Source organism: Plecotus auritus, assembly GCF_963455305.1.
Source record: "Plecotus auritus genome assembly, chromosome: 10".
Lineage (NCBI taxonomy): Eukaryota > Metazoa > Chordata > Mammalia > Chiroptera > Vespertilionidae > Plecotus > Plecotus auritus.
In genome coordinates this window covers 54,416,329-54,434,746 of record NC_137785.1, presented here as the reverse complement: position 1 = coordinate 54,434,746, position 18,418 = coordinate 54,416,329, and the positions used below count along the sequence as shown (strand labels likewise).

At 57.7% G+C, this 18,418-nt stretch overlaps 1 protein-coding gene across 1 annotated transcript in view; it reads right to left on the bottom strand.

The window, feature by feature from the left end:
• The window catches only part of CNGB1 (cyclic nucleotide gated channel subunit beta 1), a 36,004-nt gene extending 25,573 nt beyond the window's left edge, over positions 1–10,431 (bottom strand). Inside the window, exons 1-7 of the mRNA XM_080645858.1 lie at positions 10,233–10,431; positions 8,485–8,572; positions 7,884–7,911; positions 6,764–7,031; positions 3,959–4,121; positions 2,905–3,012; positions 1,264–1,421 (exon numbers count right to left, since the gene is read on the bottom strand). Coding sequence (XP_080501984.1) covers positions 1,264–1,421; positions 2,905–3,012; positions 3,959–4,121; positions 6,764–6,986 — 652 coding nt within the window. The 5' untranslated portion in view covers positions 6,987–7,031; positions 7,884–7,911; positions 8,485–8,572; positions 10,233–10,431. The remainder of the gene's footprint in view (positions 1–1,263; positions 1,422–2,904; positions 3,013–3,958; positions 4,122–6,763; positions 7,032–7,883; positions 7,912–8,484; positions 8,573–10,232) is intronic.
• Positions 10,432–18,418: the final 7,987 nt, after the last annotated feature.

The following is an 18,418-nucleotide window of genomic DNA, read 5'->3' as shown; positions in this document are numbered from 1 at the left end:
TGCCCAGAGGAGGCGCTTCTGGGCAAGTTGCTGTGTCAGGCGAGTGTCTGCTTGTGCATCTGTTCGGATCCATTGGTTCCCCCTGCAGGGCCGGGAGCGCCTCAGACCCAGGACTTACACCCCCAGGGTCAGAAACCAGGGCAACATTGCTCTAGGTTCCTCAGAGCAGGAATCTCAGCTCCTTTGTCTCTAAAACAAGACACTGAATGGATCACAGCCCGTGGATGGCGAGGTGGGTGCCCTAGAGATTGGCTCTTACAGGTTCAATATGGCTATGTTCCTAGCCGTAGGATTGCAAAGGCAGGCTCTGCTGGTTCATTGCTGGCACTGTGCGTTCTAAGGCACGGTCCTCCTTTGGAAAGACCTAGAAACCTCTCCCCCGCCCCCCAGCAACAGAGCATGTTCCATATTTCCTCCTGGCACCTGGAAAGCAGAGACGTTCAGGTAGCCCCATGAGAGCATTGCAAGTGGGGCATCTGAACAAGACTGTCTGGTTCCATGGTGAGTTATGGACACCATCTGAGTGCAAGACCATGAGATACGTCCCAGGGTGGACCACCTGATGCCAGTGGATAAAGACAGAAGGGTCACCTGGCCAGGTGTGGCTGAGTGGTTGAGCGTTGACCTATGAACCAGGAAGTCACAGTTTGATTCCCAGTCAGGGCACATGCCCGGTTGCAGGCTTGATCCCCAGTAGGGGACATGCAGGAGGCAGCCGATCAATGATTTTCTCTCATCATTAATGTTTCTCTCTCTCCCTCTCCCTTCCTCTCTGAAATCAATAAAAATATATTTAATAATAATAAAAGAAGAGTCCATGAGGGTACTTGCCCTGTTGGACAGAGGAGCCAAGTACAACTTCAGGGGTGGGCAAACTTTTTGACTCGAGGGCCACAATGGGTTCTTAAACTGGACCGGAGGCCGGAACAAAAGCATGGATGGAGTGTTTGTGTGAACTAATATAAATTCAAAGTAAAGGAGCGGAGGGGAGAGCAAGAGAACCGGATAGAACAGCCGGATCCGGCCCGCGGGCCGTAGTTTGCCCAAGGCTGAACTAGATCCTTAGTCAGAACTTTGACCTTCTTCCCTCCTCTGGTTATATAGCTAAACCTGTACATACAGGACCCCAAAATCCACACAGTGGGGATGTGGCTTCTCTCAAACACCCCAATCATTTGGGGGGCCACCCTCACCATGAGTCAACAGGGCTTTAGGGGTCCCACCCCACCCCTCCTGGGTGGACCATCCCAACCCTGGACTCACAGGGCTTGGGGCTCTCCTCATCGGAGGTGACGTCCGGGTCAATGAGCTTCTCCTTCACCTTCTCCGTCCGCTCCTTGAAGAGCTTCACCAGCTCCTGCAGCCGCTCGTTGATGACGGCGCTGTTCTGGCTGGCGGTGGAGGACGCCCGGTCCTGGTCGCTATGGAAACACCACGCGAAGCTGAGCCGGCTGAGTGGGAAGGGACCCCTGTGCCCCGGGCAAGAGCTGATCCCACCTGGCCGGAAGGAGGTGAATCCCTTGGACATCAGAAATATCAAGCCCACTCGTTATCTCCCGGCAGGAAGCCCGCCTGGGAGTAACGCCCAGGGCCCAGCTTTCAGAAAATGCACTGCGCAGCCTGGCCAACGTGGCTCAGTGGCTGAGCATCGACCTAAGAACCAGGAGGTCATGGTTCACATCCCGGTCAGGGCACATGCCTGGGCTGCGGGCTCGATCCCCAGTGTGGGGTTTGCAGGAGGCAGCCGACCAATGATTCTCTCTCGTCATTGATGTTTCTATCTCTCTCTCTCCCTCTTGCTTCCTCTCTACAATCAATAAAAATATATTAAAAAAAAGAAAAAAGAAAAGAAAATGAACCGTGCAGGCTCTAAGTCAGATGGGCAGTTCTGAAAAAACTTTGATTCCACTGTGACTTAGGGGTGAGCACAGCTCAGGGCTATTAGTCCTAGTGTGGGGTTCACTGAGATACGTGTCTGGGACAGATCAGAGGGGGGAAGGGCTAGTTATTTAGGCTTCAGAAATAGCTGGGGGGCGGGGACAGTACAGATATACTATATATCTTTTTTTTTTAATATATTTTATTGATTTTTTACAGAGAGGAAGGGAGAGGGATAGAGAGTTAGAAACATCGATGAGAGAGAAACATCGATCAGCTGCCTCCTGCACACTCCCTACTGGGTATGTGCCCGCAACCACGGTACGTGCCCTTGACCGGAATCGAATCTGGGACCCTTGAGTCCGCAGGCCGACGCTCTATCCACTGAGCCAAACCGGTTAGGGCACTATATATCTTTTTAACTTTCAGGAATTTATGAACTCACAGCAAGAGAAAGAGAATGAATGAATGAATGAACGAACGAACGAACGAATGAGGGTCTGCCTGACATTCCACTCAGCGTGTGGGGAGGGCCCTGGGCGGCTGGACGCAGACATGTAAGTCAGCCCTCCTCTGAGTGGCCTGTGTCCCCTCGCTGAGCGGAGTGTAATACTGGTGTTTTCAGATCTGGAGACCCAGCCTTGTCTCAGTTCTTGGAAGTCACTGGCAGAGGCTGCCTTGTGATAGAGGGTTCTAAAACCATCCATGGTGTCTGGCTAGCGTGGCTCAGTGGTTGAGCATCAACCCATAAACCAAGAGATCACGGTTCAATTCCCAGCCAGGGCACTTGCCCAGGTTGTAGGCTTGATCCCCAGTGTGGGGCGTACCGAGGCAGCCAATCAATGATGTTTCTCTCTCATGGATGTCTCTCTCCCTTTCCTTTCCTCTCTCTCTCTAAAAATCAATAAAAACACATTTTAAAGCATCCATGGTCCTCCCCGCCCCCGCCCCACTCACCTCCTCTTGCCCACCCATCCCCACCCAGCCTTCTGACTCTCTGAGGCCCCAGGGGTGGCCCCCACTCACTCGGTGCCCTGCGGGGTCGGGGGGTCGGACCAGGCGACCACAGGGGTCTCGGCCGGTGGCAGCTCCTGGATCTCTTCTGCTTCATCATCCTGGGAGGGCAGCCTCTTCCTGCAAGGACACAATATGGAAGGGGCCTTCAGCGAGGGCAGGCCCCGGGGGAAGGGAGCCGACTCGGACCCTCGCAGATCACCCAGAGCCAAATCCTGGGTGGGGATGGGGCAGGAGATGTTGCCACCCAAGGGTCCTCACTTCCCCGCAGGGACACAGAAAGGGGGAGGGGAGGTTCCCAGCTGCTCTCTGACCTCAGGCTCCACATCCGTTCAATGGCCAAGCATAAACATAGCAGCATTGCCTTGGTCTCAGGCAAACCTGAGTTCGCATCCAGCCCTGCCTCTTCCCAGTGTGTGACCTTGGCAAGTGGCTTAAACTCTCTGAGCCACCTCGGTTTCCCCTTCTGTAAAATGGAACTAAATCCACCCGATGCAATGAGATACTGATCTCTTAGCTGGGCCTCGGCCTAAACATCCTTCTCCCTTCCCGTCAAAGTCTAAAGTCACTGCCCTCGTCCGGCCAGCGTGGCTCAGGGGTTGAGCATCGACCCATGAACCAGGAGGTCACAATTCAATTCCTGGTCAGAGCACATGCCCAGGTTGTGGGCTCCATCCCCAGTAGGGGGCGTGCAGGAGGCAGCCAATCAATGATTCTCTCTCATCCCTGATGTTTCTCTTTCTCTCTCCTCCCTTCCTCTCTCTGAAATCAATAAAAACCTTTTTTTTAAAAAAATTATTTTTAAAAAGGGGAGTTAGAATTCAGGCTTGTCACATTCTACCCCCTTCTAACATGCAGTTGAGGGTAGTAGGGACAGGGCTTCCCCGGAGAGCTCTTTACAGAGAATTAGGAGAACAGCAAGGGAGGGCACAGTCCCGGCTCTAACCCCAACTCGCTGAGTGACCTCGGGCCAGCTGCTTCCCCTCTCCGGCCTCAGTCTCCTCATCTGCCAAATGGGCAGGTGGCACAGTGCTGCGGAAAGCCCACGAGAAGCATAAAAGGTGACCTGTGGGTCCCCGCAGCCGATCCCGGGACTGTGAGGGTGTCGGACTTGGCAGGAGAAGGTGGCAGCTGCTCGGGCGAGGGTGGCTTGTCCTCCGCGATGAGGGGGTTGCTGTCAGCATCAGTGTCTTCCACCTGCACTTCCGGGTGCTCTTTTGTGGCAGGCACTTGGGGAGAGGAGGAAGGGGACAGAGAGAGAGAGAGAGAGAGGCCACAGACGCAGGCTTGGAGCAGCCACTGGCAGCCACCTCCCAAAGGGCCCACACGGAGCTCCACGCAGGACGCGCTAGATGCAAGACGCAGAGCCCAGCGGCCTCCGAGGGCCACGCAGCCCCGGCCACCAGCCCAGGACCCACAGAGGCAGCCGTGATGCCGCAGAAGCCACAGGAGCTCCAGGACACGGCCTGGAGTCCAGGTCTCCAAAGCCCCACCTGCATTCCCTGGGCCTGGGAGGCATCAAGCACCTAGGGTTGCAGGGGATTGGGGGAGGGGGGGATACAGCCTCAGAGAAGGCATGGGGAGCCTGTGGGCAGGGGGGAGGGGGGGGCGGGGAGGCAGTCCTAGCGTCCGGCCTAGCACAGCCTGGCTCAGCGGCTTCCCTTCCCAAAGAAGGGGGGATGGTGCCTTCCCAGGCCTGGGGGTGGGAGGAGGAGGCACAGCCTCGCTCTCTTGAAGGCCTCCATGGAGATACATGGAGTGTGCTCCAGGCAAGGGTGACAGCCTGTCTTTGTAGTGAGCGTTACTGCTGTTGGGGGACCCGTTTGGGTATTTCTTTGTTTGTTTTTAAATATACTTTTATGGATTTCAGAGAGAAAGGGAGAGGGAGAGAGAGACAGAAACATCAATGATGAGAGAGAATCATGGATCGGCTGCCTCCTGCACGCCCCACACTGGGGATCGAGCCCACAGCCGGGCATGTGCCCCGACCGGGAATCCAACTGTGACCTGCTGGTTCATAGGTTCGACACTCAACCACTGAGCCACACTGGCCGGGCGGTATTTCCTTGCTTTTCTACATGCCAGGAGCCCCCAACCCTTTCCCGACCTCTGAGAGGCCCGGTGCCAAGTCCCACATCCTGAGACCGGTCCTCCCTGGGAGCCTGAGGGGGGTCCCGCCCCAGCCTCCCTTCCCCACCCCAGGGGCTGCGCCGCCAGGTGTCCATTGTCCTAATGTGTCCCTGGGAATATTTCTCAAGGTGTGGGGCTCCCCAGGACCAGGGAGGACACGAGATGACTAGATGGCACAGAGCAGGCAAAGGACAGCACAGAATGAGGACATTCCTCTCGCTCAATGCTCTCTAGGTCCAGAGAGGAGGTCTCGGGCTAGTGCTACGCTGGCCTTACACCTGTGTGACCCACTCTCCTCCCTCTGTGCCCGGGAGAGCAGGTCTCCGCCCGAGCCCCAGCCAGCCATCCTGTGCCACTAAAAACTGCCAACATTGCTCTGTTTTCAGTGTCTTCGTGGTTCTTTCTATGTGTGCCTTCTATTATGGCAAGGCATGCCGGTTTTCATTTTTATAGAAACGGCAAGTTTCCTGTTTAGATGCACTTCATTAAGCCCGACCAGCGTGGCTCAGTGGTTGAGCGTCAACCTATGAACCAGGAGGTCACAGTTCGATTCCCTGTCAGGGCACATGCCTGGGTTGCAGGCTCGATCCCCAGTAGGGGGCGTGCAGGAGGCAGCCGATCCATGATTTTTCTCTCATCATTGGTGTGTCTATCTCTCTCTCCCTCTCCCCTCCTCTCTGAAATCCATAAAAATATATTTAAAAATAAATAAATACACTTCCTTAAATAAAAAGGGGCATCGATTGAAAGGAAAACAGTAAGTAAATAAAAGCAGAGTTGGTACAGACCGGAGTAATAACCCACGAGTGATACAGGGTGGAAGTCGGGGGACTCTTTGGAGTGAGTGGATTTGGGGCTTGCCCAGAAGACGGAAGCTGGGTGACACCCCTTGTCATGAGGATGACTGCGTGCCGCCTCACCCCGCTCTGCCCACCCTGAGTTAGGAGCAGGAGAGAAGGACCACAGTGGATCTCCTTCATGAAACGTACTGATCTCAGGGGCTGCCTTGCCCTGTGCCAGCCACACACACAAATCGAAAGGGAAAGTGGGAGGGTCTGGCTTGAGTTAAGACAGAAAATGACAGGGGTCAGCCCAGAGGGGTCCGTATGTCCCTGAGCGCTTTGTCACCAGACAGCAAGTAGCAAGCCTGCAGGCCACAGAGGGCACCTTGTCACAGTGGAACAGATCCAGGCGGGCCCGCCCTCTGCACTGGCCCCCGGGGATGCCGCGCCTCCTGCTCTGCCTGCCAGCACCTGGGGCCTCTCCTTTCCTGACATGGAATTTGCCGGGCAGATACCAACGGTCCTCAGAAATTCCAGCTCCCGGCAAACTCTCAAGGTCAGAAGATTCTGTCTGCAACAGACTCCACATTCCTCTCCTGCTCCATTCCCCTCCACTTATTCTCTTCCCCAACCCAGCTCCCTGCCCCAAGTCTCTGGGCCTGGAGATCTGAGTGGCTTGTTTACACGAGGGTGTGAGTGACTATTTGTACAAATGATGATGATCTGGAGAAAGCAATGTTTAACCCGAAGAAATGAATTGCTAATTGTGGAATTTCAGGCACAGAGAGAAAGAGACTAATACCCCTCAAGTCACCACAAAGCATGAGGAAGGCACTGATCAGCAGAGGAAGGGTGGTTTTCCACATGCTGACCACGGCACCCACACTGGGAAACAGCCCAAGCCATGCAGAAGCACGCAGCATGGGCGCCAGCATGCTGGGTGGGCGGGATCACGCTACCTAGGCGACGGACGGAGCTCCTGGTCTCCTTGGCGAAGCTGGAGTTGGACAAGGCTGTCCTCCGGGAGATGAGGACGGGAATGCGGGTGATTGGGGGGCAGTAGCTGGGCACATTGGGGAGGTGCTCCACCGGGTTTAGGGGGGCAAGCCTGGGGGCCACCTGGCCAGGCGGCTGGTCCTGGACCTGGCCATTCAGCTCCATGTCCCGGCCAGGGGTAGCCATGGTGCTGGGACCAGGGGGTCTCAGGCAGAGGCAGGACCCTGGGGACTACAATGAGGAGCACAGAGTTGGGGGAGGCAGGGGATGTGGGGTCTCCCCCCCAGCACCAACACAGACCAACCCGGCACCCGGCTGCACCTGCACTTCTGACTTTAGACTGGGACGGGAAGGGAGAAGGATGTTTAGGCTGAGGCCCGGCTGAGAGATTGTGGCTGGTTCTCCCCACAGCTCCGAGGGACAGCCTGCAGCCCCTAACTCCGTGTACTCTATTAACCAACCCTCGGCAACATTTCCCACCTCAGACTCAAAAAAGTCAGAATCAGCTCGGCAAGCACGGCTCAGTGGTGGAGCATCAACCTATGAACCAGGAGGTCACAGTTCGGTTCCCGGTCGGGGTACATGCCCAGGTTGCAGGCCCGATCCCCAGTGGGGGGCGTGCAGGAGGCAGCCGATCAATGATTCTCATCATGGATGTTTCTGTCTCTCTCTCCCTCTCCCTTCCTCTCTGAAATCAATAAAAAAAATTAAAAAAATAAAAAAGCTCAGAAGGGGTGCAGAGTCTAGGACGTGCCCTTAGCAAGCTCTGGTCCTAATGTTCACTGTAATATGTTACACGTTTGAGCCAAAGCCCTGCTGGGTGGCAGCCCCGAGAGCTGGGTGGTGGAAGCGGGGCGGCTGGCTGGGAACAGGCTTCCCCCAGCTGCTGGAGTCCTGGGCCTCAGTGCAATCCCCCGGGCCCTTGAACTCCATCACCCGCTTTGATAATGTGGTCCCAGGCGCAGAGGGTGGTTTGCCTGAGGGTGGGGCAGGTGGAGGGGGACAGGGAGGGTGGAGACGGAGGGAGAGGAGGTGGGGTGGCCCTGCACATTCTCTGCAACCTTCCACCCCACCACCACCTACCTCCTGAGTTGGCGGCTTCGGCTTCCTCCTGCAAAATAGACAGTGGAAACAAAAGCTGCGACCAGCAAGCCACGCCTCCACCCTAGCCCTGTCCAGCCCATCTCCTGGGGCATCCGGGGAGGTGGCCTCCACCTTGTAGGGGCAGTGTGTCCCAGAGCCCCAGGCCCCACCCCGACCTGTCACATGTAACCAGCCCTGTGCATGTGGGGACACAGGCACCAGAGCAGCCACCACAGTCCTCCCCACAGGCACTGCTCTTCACAGCGCACAGCCTGCAGGGGGAGGGGGTTGGCCCCATTTCACAGAGGTGGCCACTGAGGCCCAGTGTGGGGTGCTGACTGGTCCAGGGTCACACAGCCACGTGAGGACGGAAGTGTGGGTCCAGCAGCTCCCCACCCACTCCACCGAAGGCCCCTCCTAACACCATCTGACCCCGGGTACCAGCAGGGCTTTGCGGTCCCACCACCCTGCTCCCTCTGTCTGGCAGGCATCTCACACGTTGAAAACCCCCCATAAACGAGGGAGTCGAGGTCCCAGCCCCTTCCACCAAGGCCAGCCCACACCCCAGGGCAGCCGGGGCCGGCCCGGTGCTGCGCCATACCTGGCAGGAGGCCCTCTGGGTGACCGTCCTGTCTACTCCGCCTGGGTCCTCGCCGGCCTCGGCCACCAGACAGCTATCCAGCAGGACACTGTGACCCCAAGGGGAGAGGGCTGGGGTCAGGGCTGAGTGCCAGCTCTGTGCCAGGAGCCGGAGCACCAAGATGCCCTCGAATAGGCCCTCCCCTCGTGAGACCCACACAGGGAGGCGGCAGGCGCATGCCTGCTAACGATCCCCCAGTCTGAGACATGTGCTGGGACAAGGGGCTGTGAAGGCCACGGCCACCGTCCGGCCTAGGAAGGAGGGCTTCCCAGAGGAGGTGGCCTGTGAGCCATGCATCAAGGATGATGCATGAACCATGAGGAATAGGTGGGGAAGGGTGTCCAGGAGAGGGGAACAGCATGTGCAAAGGGAAGTGTGTGGGACGGTTTAGGAACTGTCCTCTGGGTGGGATGCGAGGGCACTGTCCAGTGTTCACAATAGATGCCCAGCACGTCCCTCTGAAGTCTCCGGCACCCTTGGTGCTGCAGGCAGGGCAGGGAGTCTGAGAAAAGGGAGGCCCAGAGAGGTGAACCGACCTGGCCAAAAGCACACAGCAAACTGTCACACGCCACACAAACCCTCAAACACAGGCCCTGCGTTTGTCCCCACGCGTGAGCTCAGAGCTCCACTACAGTACCGTATCCCCTAAAAGTATTGGGAAAACGATGCCCTCCTTGGGCCTCAGAGCACATGGACCCAGGGTCCTGACCTTTCCAGAATCAGGCCCGGAAGTCAATGTGTGGCTGTGGGCAAGTCACCGGGGCGCCCTCTGGCTGCCTCTGTTTGCTCGTCTGTCAAATGGGGAGGACTTGCTCAGCCTGCACAGCTGACTTATCTGGGTGAGCTCAGAGGGCCCCGGAGAATCTCCTGGAGAAGTCAAAAAAGACTCCCCATGTCAAGGGTCATTCTCGATTCTCCATCTCTGACGACCGGTCAGCAGCTTGGCCTGGGGTCCCAGGTGTGAGCGTAGAGCCAGCCTGGCCTGGGACGGGCCAGCTCTGCACCTGCTGGCAGACACCCGTGACTCGGAGCCTCGGGTCTCTCACCTGGGAGCTGGGATCAATAACAGACACTGCAGTGCGGCGTCCGGCACAGAGAACAAGTGCTAGTCCAATGGCAGCTGTTCTTAGGTTCGTCCTTGTCATCATCACTCTTAGTCCCGGAGGGGGCACCTTCTTCAGGGTTAGGAGTCGCCCACGTGCATTGGGGAACGTTTTGCACAAACATCTCCAGCCACTGAGACACCTCACCAGCCCTACTGTGGCCCTGTCAGCACCACCAGGGGCTGTTTGGGGACCTATGTACCCACAGTCATGGTTGCCTCTGGCCCACAGTGTGCTCAGTGCCCGCCAAGACCCCTGACTGCCGGTCCCAGAAGCAGCAGGCTATCACCTTCTGGAAGGTTCCCAAATCCCAGGGAATTCTAAATGGAGGGTCAGAGAGACTGGCTAAGGTGGGCACCCCAGAGGAGCCCTCCCCTGCCCCCCCCCCCGCCGCCCGCCCCGGCTCTCTAAGTGAAAGGGTTAAAGGTGCAGGGAGGAGCCAAGGAAGCCAGCTTGCCAGGGTCTGCCAGCCCCCTCCTCCCCCAAGTCACCCAGCAGGCTGTGCCCCCAAATTAAGGTCCTCACAGTCACCTTCTGCAGATTCTTCACGGCACCCCAACCCCAAAAGAAGGAAGTGGGGAGCCCTTAGGAGAAGCAGCCACCTACTTGGGTCTCACTGGCTTTGCCGACCAGGACAGCCATGGTGCAGGAGCTCAGCGGGGGGCGGTGCCATTGATCCCAGGGCCCGAGGCAGCGCGAACAAGTGGAGAATTGGACAGCCTACCAGCCTGAGCCTGGGAGCCTGCGCCTGCCAGGCTGGCTCTGGAGCCAGTGAGACCCGGGTGGTGGATGAGCTACCAATTCTTCCTGCTTCTAATCAGATTGTGCAGGCAACTCTGCAGAAGCGCCCCCAGGGAGGCCAGGTGGGGACCAAAAGGCTGCGGTTGCTAGGAAGAGCCGCGCTGTTGCCGGCAGAGACCTGGTCGCTAGGCGACCATCTGCCAGCATCATCAGTCACCCCTGTGCCTCCACAAAGCTGGCCGAGAGCATCCTTCCCCCACCAGTGACAGCCCAGCCGCTTGCCCACGCCAGATCCCTCTGGCCCTGGCTCTGGGATCACTCACTCTCTCACCACAGACCCCCCACCCCTGCCTAAGGCCCGGGCCCGAAACTTCCCTGAGTTTGAAACTCTGGGTCAACACTTGTGTAGGCGTGTGTATGTGGCTGCAGCACTTGTGGGTAACTTTATGCATGTGCTGTGTGCATGAGCATGCGTGCAGGGTGCCGTGTGGGTATCTGCAAGTGTGTGCATGTGTGTCTGTAAGCACGCATGTGCGAACATGTGTGAGTGTGTTGTGTGTGCTGTGTATGTATGCAGACTTGTGTGTCTGTGCCTGTGTGCTGGTGTGTGTGGCAGTGCAGACATGTGTATGTACCTGTGTGCATGAGAATACATGTAGTTCGCACATGTAGATGTGTGTGAGCACATTGGATCACTGGCCTCAAGGGCTATTTCACTCGGGAGCCATGGCACAGAAAGGGGTTTTCAGGCCTGAGTGTCAGATGCACAGGTTTAATGGGGGAACAGCTCCCCCACTATATGCTCCACACAGAGGCAGGTGGAGGGCAGAAGGCAAACAAGGCTGCACTAAGGGAGCGGGCAGCCTCAGAGGTCCTCCCCAGGGCAAGAGCGGTCACCTGTCCGTGACAGCAGCCTGGCTCGGGGGCCCAGAGGACAGAAGTCATAAGGAAGCACGCTTGGTTTGGCAGAAGAAATAATTTCACAAGCCAGGGGGGCATATGGATGGAATGCACAGCCTCTGCAAGGTGGTGAGCTTCCCATCTTTGGAGGGAAGCAAACAGCTGTGTGGCCTCTTGCCGAGGATGAAAAGACTGTATGTGACCTGGGTAAGGGTAGACTAAAGGTAGATGACACTGGGCAGGTACCTATGCTGGCCTCATGGTTTAACTCTTTCCTGGCAGAGACCAAAACTGACCCTCGGTGGGGATTCCAACATCCTGCCGCACCCATTCTCACAGCTGGGCCCGTGACCACCCTGCAGGGCGCTGTTGTTCTCCCCACCTGATGGCTGTGCAGGGATGCCCTTGCCCCTAAGAGCAGCAGAGCCTGTGCCCCTAACACTCATGGGGCTACCCTGCCCCAGGCTACGGCCAGAGGGCAGGGCAGGGAGGAAGGATGTGGGCCCGGGGGTACCACGGAGGGCAGAGTGACAGGGAATAGTGCCAGGGGGTGGAGCAAAGGGTCCCAGTCAATCAGTCTGGCCTGATGGGATAACAGGCTCCTCCCTGCCTCCATCTCTCCACAACGCAGCTGCCAGATCATGCCACTCCCCTGCTCACAAACCTTCAACGGCTCCCCATTGCGCCCAGGAAATTCAGTTCAAGGCCTTTACAATACGGCCAGCTGCCTCTGAAGAATTATCACCTAGCAGCCCCACCTCCCTGGGCCACTCCTTAGCCAAGGGCACAGTGCCTTACTCAGGCTCCTCCTCCTCCTCTTCCTCCTCCTCCTCTTCCTCCCCAGCCTCCTCATCTTCTTTGTCCTCTTGAATCCAGGGAAACTCCCTGAAATGAGATCAGAGGCAAGAGGTGAGCCCCCCTGAAGATGCACCCCGAGTCCACCTCCTGCCCCAGTTTTCAACAAGATGTCCCGTGACCCCTTGAGATCAGACCTGAACCCCTCAACCAAGAATCAACCTGGGAACCCCCACCCGTATAGCCCCAGGCTTTTGCTAAAAGCAAGCAAGGCCTCTTCATGGCACGAGGGGCCTGTCTCAGCCCCTGATCCTCTCTGGGGCTCAGTTCCCCCCGCTGTGCAATGCAGGGCGTGGGGCTGAGGGCCTGAGACCTCCTGCGGATACACTCACAGGCATGCACAAGAGTGTTTGTTGCAGAATTCCTTACAATAACAAATTTTTGGAATCAACCTAAATGCCCATCAATAGTAGAAAGGTTAAATCAATTCTGGCACATCCGTATGATGGAATATGATGCATTTATTTAAAAAAAAAAAAAAGTGTGAGCAAGCTCTATGTACTGAAGGTGGAAAGATCTCTACATAGATTGCTAAATGAATATAGCAAAGTGCAGCGAGATAGGTGCATGCTATGCTTTTGAATAAAAATAAAAGGAGGGGAGTCCACGCTTGCATGTGCTCAGATGGTCCCTGGAATGGCACAGAAGAACCTGGGAAAGGGATGGGTGTCTGGGGAGAGGAGGGAGGGAGAGGCAGGCTTGGTCCACTCTCTGTGCCCTTGTAAGTCCTCGAGGTTCTGTACCAAGTGCCTGTTATCTTCCCAGTCATTGCTCAGGGTCTCCCCTGGCTCCCACCTGGACATCTCTGCCCCGGCCTCATTCTCCTCCACGTAAGCGGACACCACCGCCTCTGCGCCCTGCGGGCTGGCGCTGCCGTCCTGAGGCAGGTCCTCCTCCCAGTGAGGGTCGACCTCTTCTAGGATGAGATCATCGGGCTCCTCTGGCCCTCCAGGGAGGGTGCTGACTGCAGGGGACACAGGGTGTGGGGGACAGTGGGCTTGGGGCTCAGTCCCAGGGACCACCCAGGGAGCCTTGGCCATCGCCAGCCATGCGCCAGCCCTCAGCCAAGCAGTGGACCCGGCACCATTGTCCGCGGGACCATGAACAACCGGATCAGCGCTAAGGGATGGGCTGCAGCCCGCGATCAGTCACCCTGTCTCCTGCCATTCGTTTTCCTCTTGAGACAGAGCTTCCATTACAGCTAGTCTTTGTCTCTCCTTCTTGGCGTCTGTGCAGAAGCAGAAATAATGCTTCTCACCACAGCGTTGCAGGTGCTGCCAAAAGACCGAGGCCCGAGGTCCACCTGCACGCCCAGGTGCAGGGAGCCTGAGTGGCCCCGCGATGCAGAGAGCTTGCCCACTGCCCGTTCTCTCGATGCCCCCCTTGGTGATGGCACACTACACGCCTGTAATCTCAGCACCTGCCCCTGGGCGTCTTTTTCTCCTTCCTGGACCTAGAGGCTCCACCCCCCCAAGGGGGTCAACTTTCTCATGGAGGTGGTCCCACCTTCAGAGAGAATCTGCAATTTTCAACATTTCTCCATGTACCCCGGCCCCTGACAGTGAAAACTCTGTGGGGCTGTGAACTTGGCGGAAGTGGGTGCAGGGGAGACTCGTCAGGAACCTAAGCCCACCCCCAGGCAGGAGAAAGGAAGAAAGGGGGAGGTTTGCCGGGGTACCAGGTGTTTCCAAAAAGTTCCAGGGGTCCAGGTGGCCCTCACGCCAAGCATGCATGACTAATGGTGACTTACATATGTTTTTTATTGATTTCAGAGAGGAAGGGAGAGAGAGAGAGAAAGAAAGAGAAGAAACATCAATGATGAGAGAGAATCATGGATCAGCTGCCTCCTGCATGCCCCCTACTGGGGATCAAGCCCACAACCCGGGCACGTGCCCTGACCAGGAATTGAACCGTGACCTCCTGGTCCATAGGTCGATGCTCAACCACTGAGCCATGCCAGCTTGGCTGCTTACAGTCTTTAATGTCAATGAAAGCATCTGCTGCTGTCCACTGGCGGTCCCCACCCTCTGAGGCCACGCCTAAGAAGAGAGTTTTCTGGGAAAACCTGTCCCATGGGGACAGGCTCTATGCTGAGACAGGCCTTTGTGGCCTTCCCCAGCCTGCCGGGGAGAATCCTGCTGTCTGGCCTCAATGCCACAGGCTGTCCCCCCTGCCCTTCCCCTGCTCTGGTGGGCAGGGGCCGGCCTGTGTCCCCGAAAGGCAGCTCTGGGACAGGACAGGAAAGGGACTCTGACCCGCCCCCCTCGTCCTGCCAGGGGTCACTGTTCAAGGAGGATTGGGGGGTCAATGGCCACTCATTCCCCGCCCCTGCAGGTCTTCTCTTCGGGACACCCTTCTTTCCTTCCATCCATCCGTCCGTTTGTCCATCTGTGCTCTCCCAGGCTCCCTTCTCCCCTGTTTCAGAGGCTTCCCACTGCTGCCACCCCTGAAACAAAGGAGAAGACAGAGGGTGGGTGGCCAGGTGGCCAGGCGGAGGGGCTGAATGAATGAGTGCCTGGGTGCGTGAAGGCTGGGGAGGCTGGGGGCGGACTGAGGAGGAGGGGACACATCCCCAGCCCCCCAGGACCCCCAAAACATAACTCAATCCCTAACTCTTGTCCCCTGTGAATGTGACCTTGTTTGGAAAACGGGTCTTTAAAGAGGTTGCTAGTTAAGGGTCTCAAGATGAGATCATCCTGGGTTAGGGTGGGCCCCAAACCCAATGCCTAGACTCCTTATAAGAGAAAACAGAGGAAGAGGCAGAGGTGGGGAGGCAGCTGCAAGCCCGGGACACCGAGGAGTGCCCGTAGCCACTAGAAGCCAGGAGAGAGGCATGGACAGGGTGCCCCTCGGAGCCCCAGGAGGAGCCAACCCTGCCAGCACTTTGACCTTGGACTTTTGGCCTCATGAACTGGAGGAGGGTACAGTTCTGCTGCTTGGAGGCACCCAGTCTGCAGCCCCAGGAAACTAACACCGGGTTCCTAGTAGGGGTGTTGAGTTGCCCCATGGCGGCCCCAGGGCCCTCTGCTGACCCCTGACTCCCACGCTCTGGAACACAGAGAGGCCCTGTGTGTGGCTGGCTGAGAATTCTGCCTCCCTGCAGAGGAGCAGAGAGAAGGTTAAGAGGAGCCAGGGGGCCCAGCCGGTGTGGCTCAGTGGTTGAGCATTGGCCTATGAACCAGGAGGTCACGGTTCGATTCCCGGTCAGGGCACATGTCCGGGTTTCGGGCTCGATCCCCAGTGTGGGGTGTGCAGGAGGCAGCTGATCAATGATGTTTCTCTCTCATCATTGATGTTTCTATCTCTCTCTCCCTCTCCCTTCCTCTGTCTGTAACCAAAAAAAACATATTTAGGGGGAAAAAGAGGAGCCAGGGGCCCCACCCTCAAAGCTCTCAGCCACCCAAGGGAGGGGTCTCTGTCCCAGGGCATGTTTTCCGTGCGTTAACCTCAGCCTGACTGAGAAGCTGCTGCCAGGCCACGTGGACTCTAGTCTCCAAAAGTCCACGAGAACTTGCCCGGTGACCTTGGGCACAGCACTACCTGCCCCGACAGCATGGGGGTCCCTGCTCTGTGTCCTCCAGGGCGGCCATGAGCTCCACAAGACTAGGCGAGTCCTGCTCTGAGGCCTTCCCCTCCCAATGTCAACACAATTACACAGACCCCATCGTCCCCTACAGCCGCTCTGTCAGACCCCGCTCCACAGTCAGCTAGCCTGTCTGTGCCCCAGGCCACAGTGGCCGTCCCCAGCCTCGAAGTTCTCATATAGACCACCACCGGCCTAGTGGGACTGGGGTTGGACGCAGCCTCACAGACATGGTGAGAGCAGCCCTGGGAGGCCCTGAGACCCACAGTCCCAGTGCCCGGATCCAGGTGGAATAGGGCCACCGCCCTCCAGGCCTGAGCGCTGCTTTGCCACCTCTAGCATTCATCACAGGCCTGGCACATAGCAGGCCCTTCTTTACATGTGTGAGCGAATGAATGAGCAGATGAATGAACAGATGAATGGATGGATGAGTGAAGAGATGGGTGGGTGGGTGAGTGGATGGATGGATGGATGGATGGATGGATGGATGGATGGATGAATAGATGGGTGGATGAATAGATGGGTGGATGGATGAATGAATAGATGGGTGGATGGATGAATAGATGGATGGATGGATGGATGGATGGATGGATGGATGGATGGATGGATAGATGGGTGGGTGGATAGATGGGTGGGTGGGTGGGTGGATGGATGGATGGATGGATGGATGGATGGATGGATGGATAGATGGATAGATGGGTGGATGGATGGATGGATGGATGGATGGATGGATGGATGGATGAATAGATGGGTGGGTGGGTGGGTGGATGGATGGATGGATGGATGGATGGATGGATGGATGGATAGATAGATGGATGAATGAATAGATGGGTGGGTGGATGAATGGATGGATGGATGGATGGGTGGATGAATAGATGGGTGGGTGGATGGATGGATGAGTGGATGAGTGGATGAATGAATAGATAGGTGGATGGATGGATGGGTGGATGGATGAATGGATGGATAGATGGATGGATGGATGGATGGATGGATGGATGGATGGATGGATGGATGGATGGATAGATGGATGGATGGATGGATGGATGGATGGATGGATGGATGGGTGAATGAATGCCCTGTCCTCCACAGGCCTTTCCCGAGGCCACAAAATGAAAGACGAGCAGATTTTGGACCCTGGCCCACCCCTCCTGCCTCAGCCTCTCCCCTAGTCCCAATGCAGGTCTGAGACAAAAGGCAGCACACTCACCTGCCTAACCAGGTCATAGGTGAGGGGATACCCTCCCAGCTCAAGGCAGCTGAAGTCTGTGGGGTCCAGGTCCCTGTCCATCTCCCCTCACCCCTCAACCAGGGACTCTGCTCAGCTAAACCCCCCGGCCCAGCTGCCAGGGGCAGTGGGGAGCTCTCTCTGGGTGTCCCAGCAGGACCGGCTCCTCTGCACGGACGCTCAAATCTGTTCCCTCCCCCACCTCCCCAGCCTCCAGCAGGGCCTCCAGCCACCATCTGCTCTGGGCCGGGCTCTGGCTCCCTGGCCAGGATGACCTGAGGCGGGGCCTCCGGAGCACAGGCTCCCTCAGGAAACCCTGACCGTGCCCCCGAGCCAGTGCAGGCCTGGCAGGGGACAGACCACGGCCCATGCGTGCTCAGGCCAAGCAACCCTCCCAGAGAGGCACACAAGCACCCACCAACCTGTCACTTACTGGTCTGCACATCACATGTCCCAGGGGAGTCAGGCTCCTGCACGGGAGAAAGGGGAAAAACCACGTGGCCTCCCCACCGGCTTCCCCACTTCCACCATCCCTCCCGCACATGCAGGGGCAGGAGACCTTCCTTCTCCCCACCAGGACACTCTCTCCTCCCTCCCTCTCCCTCCTCCCTCCCCACCAGGACATGCAGAAGATCCCCTTGCTCCGGGCCTCACGCTTCCCTGCCTCTCCTCTCCTGCCTCTGAGGTCAGCTTTGCTCCAGTTGCTCTCCACCCCCTATCGCAGCAGGACGGGATCCAGGCCGCCCACCCCCCGTTCCAGGTGCTTCTATGAAGGTGTCCAGTTGTCCCCAAGAGAGAAGGGCCAGGGGCCAGGTTCTTGGAGGGGAAAAGGCGCCCGGGTCCTGCTCCCCAAACCCACCCACACTGGAGTCCTAGGCTGTCAGGAGGCACACAGAGCCTCAGGCTTCCTACAGCCCCATTCTTCCCAGAACATGCCAGTGTCTCTGACCTCTGGCCTCTGCACATGCTGGTCCTCTGCCCGAGGGCCTTTCCAATCACCCACATTCACTGCCACCCACCCACTTCCTCCTTCTCTTCAGGTCTCAGCTCACAGGCCACCTCCACTGGGAAGCCTTCCGTCATGCTCCCGGAGGCTCCTCCTCTGCACCCCACATCCTCTCTGCTCCACCATGGTAGCACCTCCCCCACCGACTGTGACCTCTCGAAGGCAGGGCTGAGCCGGCCCCCTCAGCCCCGCAGACATGGTGCCTGAGGGAGTGCAGAATGGCGGGGCAGTGCAGACGGGTGGGCTGGACGGGCTGGGCTCCCATGGCCGGCGCCCTTCTTCCTTCTGTATGATGGCCCCCCTGAGACACAGACCAACCATCCCACTCCTGCCCCCATCTGGGCCCTCCCTCCCCCCCCAGCCCAGCACCCACCTGCTCCCCAGCCTTCCCACGGGGCACGGGCTGCGGCAGGGCCATCTGCAGCCTATGCAGGAGCCACGCCACCAACCTGTGGGTGAGAGAGCGTGGCCATGTCGCGGGG